Source organism: Planococcus citri, chromosome 4 (assembly GCF_950023065.1).
Source record: "Planococcus citri chromosome 4, ihPlaCitr1.1, whole genome shotgun sequence".
In the NCBI taxonomy this organism is placed as follows: domain Eukaryota; kingdom Metazoa; phylum Arthropoda; class Insecta; order Hemiptera; family Pseudococcidae; genus Planococcus; species Planococcus citri.
In genome coordinates, this window is record NC_088680.1 from 35,759,421 (window position 1) to 35,771,976 (window position 12,556).

The 12,556-nt window shown below is 33.8% G+C and overlaps 1 protein-coding gene across 2 annotated transcripts in view; it reads left to right on the forward strand.

Annotated features, from left to right (window-relative positions):
- Window positions 1–11,996, forward strand: part of LOC135843464 (mucin-3B-like) — a 40,193-nt gene extending 28,197 nt beyond the window's left edge. For both annotated transcript variants that reach the window (XM_065361372.1, XM_065361371.1), the window contains exons 3-4: window positions 453–10,731; window positions 11,134–11,996. In XM_065361372.1, coding sequence (XP_065217444.1) covers window positions 453–10,731; window positions 11,134–11,841 — 10,987 coding nt within the window. In that variant the 3' untranslated portion in view covers window positions 11,842–11,996. The remainder of the gene's footprint in view (window positions 1–452; window positions 10,732–11,133) is intronic.
- Window positions 11,997–12,556: the final 560 nt, after the last annotated feature.

A 12,556-nucleotide genomic window follows, 5' to 3' on the forward strand; every position in this document is an offset into this window, starting at 1 on the left:
TTCAATTTTTTCACTCATTTTGAATACCATTTTTGGATAGCGAGTAACATGACGCAAAATTCAAAATCCAAGTTTTTTTTTTTTTTGATTTTATTTAGGGGTGAAAAAGTAGTGAATTTGGACAAAAGGTAGGTATAGTGAAAAAATCAAAAAATTCTGATGAAATTGAAAAAACGTTGCTCACAAATTTTCTTCCATGAATTTCAATTTTTTTTTAAATTTTCCAGTGAGAAATTCGATTTTGTATTTTTTTCTGTGTGTGTGTGGAAGTGGAGGGGGGGGGGTCGAGTAGAGAGGTTTCCGAAAATTTGGATTCATTCTCTCGAATCAAAACCTATAGCCATATCTCGCATTAAATTTGAGGAATTTTAATATGCTAAACTTTTTGGATACACCCCTGTCAAAATTCGAAATTAAAATATTCATTTCTCTTGTCTTATTTTGTCAAACAGATTGAGCAGCGCAATCAGCGCAGCAAAATCCAAAAACTCGGATAAACTTCAAGATCTACAAAACATTTACAATTCGGGAGTCGATGCAACAAACGAATCCGTACTGGAGCTGGAAAAGTCATTTAGCGTTAATTACAACCCTAATTCAATTATGCAACAAAGCGTGCCCGAATCACTGAATCAAGCTTCTTACTCTCAAAGTGTGGCACTTTATGAACTCAAACATTTATCAACCGCAGTTACAGAAGAAATTGACAGCATCGAGAAAGCTGCTCTTCAATTATTGAACAGAATTTACAAAGGAATCACCCTGACCAAGGAAGTCTCCCTCTCTATGAAGAAAAGCGGCACCTATCCGACAAAATATGACGAGCAGTATATCAAATACAACTTGCAAAATTGCGGCTTCCTGGCTAAAGCTATGAATCCTGGCAGTACACCAACCAGCCCTGTCTCTGAACCAGTTTCCACTACTCCAAACCAACCAGATACCGATTCAGAACCAGTTATTCCATCTCTGAGTGCTGATACACCCGGTGGAGATGAATCCGGTTGTGGTGAAATTTTCCGTAAAAGCGAGAAGAAAATTATGCAACAACTGATACTCACTATCAAGGAGATAAAATCCATCGATGACAAAAAAGAAATCGATTCGAGGATGTTCCAAGTTTTCAAGAATTATAGCCTTATTCTTACTAATTTGAATAAGAAAGTCATCACCAGTGTGATCACAGTTGTCAATCAATTCTTTCAACTTTACAATATTGTGTTATCCATTTTGGATAAAATCAATCCCGATATGAAATCTAAAGCGGAGGATTTGTTATATATGCAAGATATTGACACTACAGATGCCTATTATGCAGATATCAACAAATACATCGTCGAAGATTATTTATCATCTGCAAAAATGAATGAATTGCTTCAACGAATTGATAACCATGTAAAATCGATGAAAAGTTTGAAAGAAATTAAAACGGGTATTACGCAAGAACTTAGTGTTATCACTAACGAAGTAGGCATTGATTTGCAAACCATGAAAAGCACCATTCTGTATGTGTTTGAAGAACTCAAAAAAGGAGTGAAAGCTTTGCAAAACTTGAAAAATAAGAGCAACAGAACTGGTTTCCGATATTATTTGAATTTCTATAGAGGTAAAGCTGACCTGGCTCAACTTAAAAAGCTCATTTGTACCATCAATAGTCTGAAGATCGAACTTCTTCTGGAAAGACAGCTGTTCACTGACGATGAAGAATTGGAAGCTTTTAAAGCTGCTACTAGTGACGTTCAAAATGAAATTGATCAAAAAAATCAAAAACTTTTGGAAGAATTGAGTAGCATGAATGATTTCAACTTCGTTCAAGGATTTGTTTCAAAAAGTGTCTTGGATTACAACATGTGCCTTGAAAGTTACACAATTCAAAGCAGAACCATTCTGAAAACAGTAATAACAAAATATGTGACCATATTTGAAGAATTGATAATTATCATTAAACGCCGGAAAATCAAGAATTCCAAAACTATCGAAGACTTGTATCTTAATGAAAGCTCTTCTTCGAGTAACCAAGATGAAGTTGTTTCAAAATATTTGCTCGAAAAAACTGATATCGATATTGAAAAGCTTTGCTCAACTTTGAACCAAGAAATAAGCACTCAAAATAAAGAAACTGTCACTCGAGAAATACAAGATATAACCACAGTCACTCATTCTGAAGTTAATAAGATAAACCAAACAGTTCTGAAGATGATCAACACAATGTCAACAGAAATTCAAAATTTAAAAGCTATAAAAGATGAAGCCAGCCAAAAGATTGATTATGAAATAAGCGACGAAAAGTTGAAATGTATTTCAAATATCATACAAATAATTGATTCTCTGCACATAAAAAGCAACAAGGATGAGATTCAAAGTTTGAGCATTTATTTTGAAAGAGTCAAAGAAAAGATCCAGATAGCTACTCAAAATTTCGAAACTCAAACATCCGAGTGTACAGAAATGCAACAATTCAAAAGCCAAGTTGAGACATTGAAAACATCCATATTTGAAGCACTTACCAAAGCATCACTGGCAATCAAAGAAAAAATCCGCCGGGTTCTTTTTGAGTACAATGAAAAGCTATACATTTTACAACAAAAGACAACTTGCTACCAATTAGATAATTTCCATGGTCAAGACAGCAGTTTCACATTGAATGATAATACTAGAAAATATGTTACTGGCTATTACACATCTGAGGAAATTTTCACTACTTTGGATACCATTATGAATTCTTCCACTAGCTCTGATATTAGTCAGTTGAAAACTGACATGTATTCAAAACTTGATGAAACCAATCAAAGCATTGAATCTGAACTTGAGAAAATTCACGACGATTTGAATGTTTTTGTTGAGAAGTTTTCTCAAGGCATGCAAGTGTTATCAAACATTGAAACAAAATTCCAAAAACAAACTGATGAAACGGAGACCATCGATGAAACTGAGCTTACTGCATTGAAAGAAGTTGATGGGATGGTAAATGTCATTGGTAAATATGTGAATGTGAATGCTGAAAATTCACAGCGAGAATTGAGAGCTCAAATTGACAATGCTAGGCTGCAGATTTCAAGAAAGTTTGAACAAGTTTCTCAAACATTGACATCAATGCAGGATTCTACACAGATGGAAAGCATTATAACAGAATCGATCATTAGCTCTGAAACTATATTCAATGAACTGAAAAATAACACCAGATGTGAACTTACACGAAGTGTGGAAGAATTCCTAAACTCGTATCAAAAAACTATTACCACATTACACTCCCAAGTTACTAGTAGTCAAACTACAATTTTACAGGATATAAATAAAGGTGATTGCAAAACAGTTGATGATGATTTCCAAAAATTTATGCAAATGATGCTTCAACAAGACTATCAATCACTAACAACTGTGTCAAATACTTTCGAGTACATGAAGAAGTACAATTTTGTTGATTCTCAAAATTTGAAAGAAAAGTGCTCTCAAGTATTTCAGTCCTTGTCAAATAAAATGAATATGGAAATTGATAATCTTAGTCATGTTGGTAAATATGTCCTTGAAAATGTGCAAAAGGCAAATAATGTCTTGATCAAGCTGGAAAATTGTGAAAACAAACAAAATATTAATGTATCATTAACAGAAGAAGAGATCCGAGAATTCCGCGTAGCTAGATCAGTTAATGAATTGTGGAAGTACAGTTATCAAGATACCAGCATAAGTTCTATTGGTACAACAATCACCAGTGCTAGATCTGAGATTGATTTGGAGTATAGAAAAATTCAAACAAAATTAGAAACTTCAACTGACCAAAGTGTCATTCAAACTGAGATCGAATCTAGCATTCAAAATATCCAAAATATATTCCAAACTACTCAAACCCATGTCAATGAAATTATAAAACAAAACGTTGAGTCATTTTATACATCTATGACTAGTCAAATTAATGAGTTCCAATCATCTTGTAGCTCTTCTTTGAATACAGCATTGCTATCAGTTATTAGTGGTAGAAGTGTTTCTTCAACAGAGCAACAAAGTTCCAGTACTAATATTGATTTCAACAGCTTCACTAGTTCAGTGAACGTGAAACAAATTTACAGTGAAGTTAATACAAAACAGACTGAAAGTTCTAGCCACACCATAGAAAACTTCAAGCAAGTGATAAATGAGAAATTCAGCAAAGTTGAACAAACTTCAGCTTATGTTGTAGAAAATGTGCAAAAAGGATACGGTATCATAGAAGAAATCAAAAGTTCTCTCCAACTAGACTTGAATTATCAGCTGACTCAGTACCAGGAAGAACAATTAAGGCAGTGTGTATCAGTCTCTCATAAAGTGGGAAATTTGAAAGTTGATACCAAGACTGCTCAGACAACAATCACTAATGGTATAACTTCTGTTAAAAATCAAATTAGTGAAGAGTTCACAAAAATCAATGAATCTGTATCTACTCTTACTGATGAAAAATCTATTCAAGAGACAGTTTCAAAAGGAGTCAACAAATTTGAACAACTGTTTACTCAAGCTAAAGATACGGTTAAAGAGCAGCTATCATTGGCATCATCTGGCTTTTACTCATCTTACATGAAATCAATTACAAGTTTTGAAAGCCATAGCTCCAGCCAACTTTGCAAAACATTGAGAGATATTGAAAATTATGAAACTTCATATAAGTTGAATAGTGACCAATACTACATGGATACAGTTTCATACTTTAATAGCAAAAGTTTCAAGTCATGTTTATCAATTAAAAACTGGTTCACTGATATTCAATCCACAACATCAATAGAGACATTTTCTACTACAAATGAAAAAAGTACCAAAGAACTGAGTAGTCTGAATGATAAAATCACTAGCTCTTTTGAAAAAATGGAAACTAGTTCAACTTATGTTCTTGAATCTATTTCAAAAAGCTCTGAAATGTTGACACAAATTGAAGAGTCCGTGAAGCAAGATGCCACTTATCAGCTCACTGAAGATCAAGTCATTGAAATACAGAAATGCATCAGTATTTACAAATCCATTCAAACAGTCACTACAACTTCTACTTTCACTACTCAAGAATCCATTCAAACCAGCATTAATGAAGTTAAGAATAAAATGAACTCTGCATACTCGGAAATAAATCAGTCGATTTCTTCCTGTACTGATGATAGTTCCATTACAGAAATTACTTCTAAAGGAGTGCAGAAATTTGAGCAAATATTTTCTCAAGCTAAGGAAACTGTTAAAGAAGAGCTCTTCCAATCGTTGAGTAGTTTCCACACTTCATTTACCCAGATTTCTACTGATGCTCATGCAGAATTCAATGAAATTAGCTCTACTTTACAAAGTATCAAAAGCAGCTCAAGCACTTATAAATCTGATGAGCAATGTTATCAAGAAACATTGTCATATTTCAGCAGTGAATCTTTCAAATCCTGTGTAACTGTCAAAAATTGGTTCAATGAGATCAGTTCTAGTAGTTCTACATCTACATCCAACAATGTGAAAGAAAAATCTATTCAGGAATTCAACAGTTTGAATGAAAAAGTGACCAATTCTTTAGATAAATTAGAAACCAGTTCATCATTCATTCTTCAAACAATTGAGAGTAGCACTCAGATTTTCAAACAAATTGAAACTTCCATGATACAAGGTAATACCTATCAACTGAGTCAAGAGCAAACTACTCAATTGCAAAAATGCATGAGTGTTTATCAAAGTGTTCAGAATACTGTTACCTCAACATCAACACTTATTGCTCAACAAACAATTCAAAGTGATATTACCAATGCTAAAGAAGAAATCACCAGTGCCTATTCGCAAATTTCTCAGTCCATTTCATCAGCATCAGATGATCATTCTATCAGACAAGTAGAGACTATAGGGGTGGACAAATATGAGAATATATTTTCTCATGCTACTGAAACAGTAAAAGAGCAGCTTTCTCAGAAATCATCTGATTTTAATTCAATGTTTACACAGCTGTCAACTGATATGCAGCAAGAAAATTTACAAACAGTGGTTACTAGTGAAAATCATAGTCAGACAGAAAACGACTTCATGCTCTCATGCTTCAATGATGTGTTCAAGTCATCTACTGTTATTAAAAATTGGTATTCAGAAATTAAGAAAAGCACCCAAGAATCTGAATGGTCTATATTGAGTGGTGGTCTAAGTGGAAAAGTTTCGAGTGATTTTAGTACCTTGAATGAAAGGGTCACAAAGTCCATTGATTCGATGCAAGAAAGTTCAACTTATGTTCTAGACACCATGAAAAAAGGTTTTGAATCAATTAAACAAGTTAAAGAAAGCATGATGCAAGATACAAGCTATAAGTTAACTCAAGAACAAGTTACACTTTTCCAGAAATGTGTAACCATTAACCAAACTATTCAAACAGTGATGACAACCACCACTACTACAGTTACCACTGAAGCCAAACAGACCATGGAATCTGATATTAGTAATGGGAAGAGTCTTATCAGCAATGAATTCAATAAAGTATCTGATACCATAAGATCACTATCTGATGAAAACAGTATTAATGAAGCAGCAACTAAAGGTGTTCACAATATGGACCAATTCTTATCTCAAACCAAAGAAAAGGTTGGATCTGTTTTATCAGATTCATCATCTACTTTTTATAATACCTACCAAAGAGTAACTTCCATGCTTGAGAAACAAGAAAATAATGAAGTGAAACAGGTTCTATCAGATATTACAAAGAATGAAAGTTCAACTCAATATCAAAATGATCAATCGTTCTCAAGTATGATTTCTTATTTCACTGACAGCAGTTTTACATCAAGCTGCACAATTCAGAACTGGTATAATGAAATCAAGTCCACTTCTTCAACATCAACTAGTGAGTCTTCAAGTGTTAGTGAAAACACCATCAATACATTGAGCACAGTAAATGAGAAAGTTACAAAATCAATCGATTCTATGCAGGAAAATTCATCTTCCATCATTGATACCATTGAAAAGGGCTCTGAAATTCTCAAGCAAATTGAAGAATCAACTACTAAGAATAGCACCTATAAGTTGAGTCAAGAGCAAGTCACATATCTTCATAAATGCATTACCATACATCAAACATTCTCTTCCACTGTATATACTAAAACCAAAAAGTCAGTGGAATCTGATATTAGCAGCGGAAAGAATCTTATTAACACTGAATTCAATAAAGCTTCTGAAACCATAAGATCACTAACTGATGAAAATAGTATCAATGAAGCTGCAACTAATAGCATCAATAATATGGACCAAGTATTTTCTCAAACAAAAGAGAAAGTCAAGTCTGTTCTATCTGATTCATCCTCCTCTTTTTACAATACCTATCAAAAAGTAACTGCTTCATTTGAAAAACAAGAAAATTCTGAAATAAAACAAGTTTTATCAGATATTACAAAGAATGAAAGTTCAACTCAATATCAAAATGATCAATCATTCTCAAGTATGATTTCTTATTTCACTGACAGCAGTTTCCAATCAAGTTGCACAATTCAGAACTGGTATAATGAAATCAAGTCTACTTCTTCAACATCAACTAGCGAGTCTTCAAGTCTTAGTGAAAGCACCATCAATAAATTGAGCACAGTAAATGAGAAAGTTACAAAATCAATTGATTCCATGCAGGAAAATTCGTCTTCTGTCATTGATACCATTGAAAAGGGCTCACAAATTCTCAAGCAAATTGAAGAATCTACTACCAAGAGTACCACTTACCAGTTGAGTCAAGATCAAGTCACATATCTTCATAAATGTATGACTATCTATCAAACAATCCAATCTATTACAACTATCACAACTTCTACTACAGTAGCTACTGTAAAACAAACCATTTCATCTGATATTAAGAATGTCAAAAGTAAGATTGTCGACCAATTCTCCAAAGTTTCTGAATCTTTGAAGTCTCTCAGCGATGAAAAAAGTATCAAGCAAGTAGTTGATGATAATGTCAGTCAAGTTGACCAATGTTACAATGAAACCAAACAGAAAGTGCAAACTGAATTGAATGAAGCATCGTCAGATTTCTTCAATAATTATCAACAGATTTCATCAACTTTGGATACACAAGACTCCAGTGTATTACAAGATGTTGTTTCTGGTAAAAATACTTACCAATGCAATTCTGATGAAACATACTCAAAAATGATTTCATATTTGAACAGCGATACCTTCAAGTCGAGCACCTCATTACAAAGTTGGTATGAAGAAATTCATACAAGTTCCACAACAAATCAGTCAAGCATAAGTGAATGCACCATTAATGAGATGAATACATTGAACAATCGTGTTACCAAATCAATTGATTCTATGGAAGAATGTTCAAATTATGTTTTAGAAACTATAGACAAAGGATCTCAAGTTATTAAAGAGATTCAACAATCATCCAAAGAGAATACCAGTTACCATTTAACTGAGAACCAAATCACAGTGTTGCAAAAAAGTATCAGCATTCACCAAATTATTCATTCAGTCACAATAAACTCCAGTAAATCCGTCAGTGTGGACACTGCTGCGCAGTCTAACAAATCCACCTCAGTTTCCACAGCTGAGCAACAGATTACTTCTGAAGTTGGTAACGTTAAGAACCAAATCAATGAAGAGTGCACGAAAACAGCTGAATCAATACGATCCCTTTCAGATGAAACCAGCATTAAAAAGGCTGTTGATAATAATGTGTCCAAAGTAGACCAATATTATGGAGAAGTCCAGAGTAAAGTACAAACCCAACTGACTGAAACTTCTACCAACTTCTTCAATAATCTTCAGTCTTTCTCATCCACATTAAATTCTCAAAGTAAATCTGAAACTAATACGGTGATTCAAGAAATTTTGGAAGGTAAAAATAGCTACCAGGTGAATAGTGATCAATCATTTGACAATGTTGTAATTTATCTGAAGAGTGATTCATTTAAATCGAGTAATACGGTTCAAAATCTATTCCAAACTATTCAATCAGATAAATCCACATCCGTATCTTCAAATATCAGTGAACAAGCTATCAACAATTTGAACACTCTCAACACCAGTGTCACCAAATCGGTCGATTCAATGGAAAATAATTCAAAATATATTTTGAACACTATAAAAGAAGGATCTGAAGTCATTCAGAGAATTGAAGAAAGCACCAAGCAAGATTCCAACTATAAGGTTACTCAAGACCAAATTATCATCTTGCAAAAATGTATCACCATCTATCAAACTATTCAGACAATCACAACTACCACTACCACCACTACTACTACTACCACATCCAACGATAAGAAAGCCAAGACAGATGAAAACAATGTTATCCAAAATAACGACACTTCTCAAAGTTCAGTGGTATCCAATGTTGGCAGATCAATTGCAGATGTTTTTGGTATGGGTAGTGAAAGTAATAATGAAAAAACAGACAGTTCAAACAAAGCAGAGTCCAATGTGACTAAAAATCAGTCCTCAGCTGATGTTGTGGAAGTCGCTAATGAAAATGACCAGGATATGTGTAGCTCTACTTCAATATCCAATACAGAACAGAAAATCACAACCAATGTGAGCAATGCTAAGAGCCAAATCAGTGAAGAATTTACCAAAACCACACAATCCCTGAGTTCCATGACTGATGAAACCAGCATCAAACATGCTGTAGAAGAAAATGTCCAAAACACCAGCAAGTACTACAGTGAAGCTAAAAAAGAAGTTCAAACTCAGCTCAATCATACAACTTCTAGTTTCTTCAATTCTTGTCAAAAACTAGATAGTCAATCAAATTCCGCCTTACATGAAATAATAAATGAGAAAACCACCTACCAAGCTGATGATGATGAGAACTACAAACAAGTTCTCACATATTTGAACAGTGATTCATTCAAATCAAGCACTGATGTCGATACTTGGTATAATGAAATACATTCCAATACTAGTTCCTCAGATTTGAGTAAACAATCTGTAGATGAGCTTGGCAGTCTCAACACTCGTGTAACTGAATCTGTGGATACAATGGAAAATCATTCGAAATATATTCTGAACACGATGAAGCAAGGCTCTGAAATCTTGAAACATGTGGAAGAATCATCTAAGCAGAATACAAACTATGAACTGTCTCAAGAGCAGATAATTGTGTTGAAAAAATGTATTACTATTTACCAAGTTATCAAAACAGTCACTACTACAACCACTACTGTGACAAATACAGTCTCGGTGAAAAATAATTCTGTTTCAAATCATTCTACTGCATCTGACGATGAATATGAGTATGACATCGAGGTGAAAAAAAATACTAAAGAAGTGGTCCAAGTTGAAGAAACTACACAAGAAGATAAGATAGCAGATGAGAAAAGTGCGAAACTTGACTCTTTGAAAACTGCTGCCTCAAATGTTGAGCAGAAAAATGATAAATCTTCTGATTCTGTATCAAATGATTCAGCAACTCATGAAACTAATAATGAAACAAAATCGCTGGATACACATGTGACCAATGCCGACACAAATGCCACTGCATCTGCATCGACTAATGTTGAAATGTCATCTTCATCTAATTCAGTATCCAACGATGTGGTAAAAGATGCGGCACAAAAATCGGAAAGCAGTGCTTCCTCTTCTCTAAATACTCAATCAAATGCATCATCTAGTGCTAGTCAAAAAGATGCCACACTCTCAAATTCCAGTACCACTGAAAATCAAGATGTTAAAAAAAATGAGGCCAAAAAGTCGTCCAAGTCCAGTAAAGTTGACCAATTGAAGAAATTCACCCAAGAAAGTACAACTTCCAAAACATCCTTAACAACTCTCATGGTGAGTGATCAACTTTTTGTTTTCAATCTATCACATTTATACTCGTACATACAGGGTGTCCAGTGAACGGATGGCAATACTTGAGGTCTGGCTTAACTTGGTAACCTCCTTGATTTTTCTCACTTTTGGGGTACCTACCTACCTACCTACTTACTGTTTACCATCCCATATTCAGAGATAGATTTTGATTTCAACTTTTCTAAAAACATTCCTCTTCAATTTTCGAGATAGGCAAAGGCAATAATAACATTTATACCTACCTAGTACCTACCGTTTTCCCCCACTGGTATTATACGGTTGTATCCTAACCTAATTGAAAAATTGCCATCCGCTTACCGCACACGCGTGTAACATCTGAGATGCGTATTGAAATTTGTTTTACCGGTTATTTATGCACCATAGGTAAATTGGACAGTTACGAAATCAACCACTGTCGGAGTTCCCAACACTTGCGAATCGATATCTTGGGATAAGTTCATAAATCACGATGAAGACGACAGCACTATAAAAGAAATTGCAGATTTGCTGGCTGTAGGCAGATCCGTCATCGAAGATTCCATCGAATTGAAAAAAGAAAAATTGCCTCTGTACAGGGATATCGATGAAATCGAAGGTCTAGTCGTTCATTGCATCGAAATCGTAGATGAAGTTTTACTACAGTTATCAGAAGTAGTTGGTCAGGATGTACAAGTCCTGAAAGATTTGTTCTCTGAAAACATAAGTAAAAATGTAGGCCCCGAAGCTACCAAAATTCTAGGCGATAAAACATCCACGTTAGATAAAGAATTATTATCGGCAGCATCCACCTTTTTCTCAATGAAAGGCAGTAAGAAAACAGATTTATTGAATCAGATTTATAAGCAGTTTAATAATGTACAGATTAATGACGAAAAGCAAGCTAGGGACATTGCTGCCCAGAAATTTGATAAATTGCAATCGATCATGAAAACAGTTCTTGATAATATCGACTGCTTGGTTTTACGTGTCGTTGATACGATTGAAAATGCTAAGCATTTCTCTAGTTGTTTAAAAGATGGTGATAATTCCTATATTTCTGTGAAAAATGGTCAAGTTTTATGCGATACTTTGAAAATACCATCTAGCCCGTAAAAAGAGTTTTTCACAATGTTTCCTAACGTTAGTTACCTACCTGTTACCTTTAATTTATTATTCAAATCGTTGTTATTTATCGCTTTCCATTTTAAATAAATTATTAATTTGCAAATGTAACAATTTTTGTAAATAAATTTTTTTATTTTTTTTTATTGTTCGTGGTATAGTATGGATGTATTTATGCGAAGTATTGCAACGTTTTTTCATAATTATGAAAACAATTTATTTGCAAAGCATGCTTTTAAATTTTAATGTTGATGAACTTCAACATCTGAACTCGACTATTAATAGCTATTAATTTATTATGAACGAAGTAAAATGAAGGATGAATTTTTAGGTTGAAATAATTTAATAAAGATGTAAACATTTTGGATGGAATCATGAACATTCATTGACGTTAACGTCAATGTGAACATTTAATCCATTTTCATTTAGAATCTCTCTTAGTTTTAACTTTCAAGTTCAACAAAATTTGTAATAATTTTGTAAAAAAAAAACTTAAAAATTTGAAAATTGGAATCAAAACAAAAAATGTACTTTCGTTTATCGCCGATAGATGTCATTATACGAGGCTAGGGACCGCCCCGGCACCGGCCACTAAATGCTCGCCAACTGGAGTATTTTCTTTTCATTGTCTAAATTTCATCTCATGAGCGTGTTGTTTCTTCATCAGCTGTTGAGTGATAAAGTGATAGTAGTGTAGTAGCGCGGT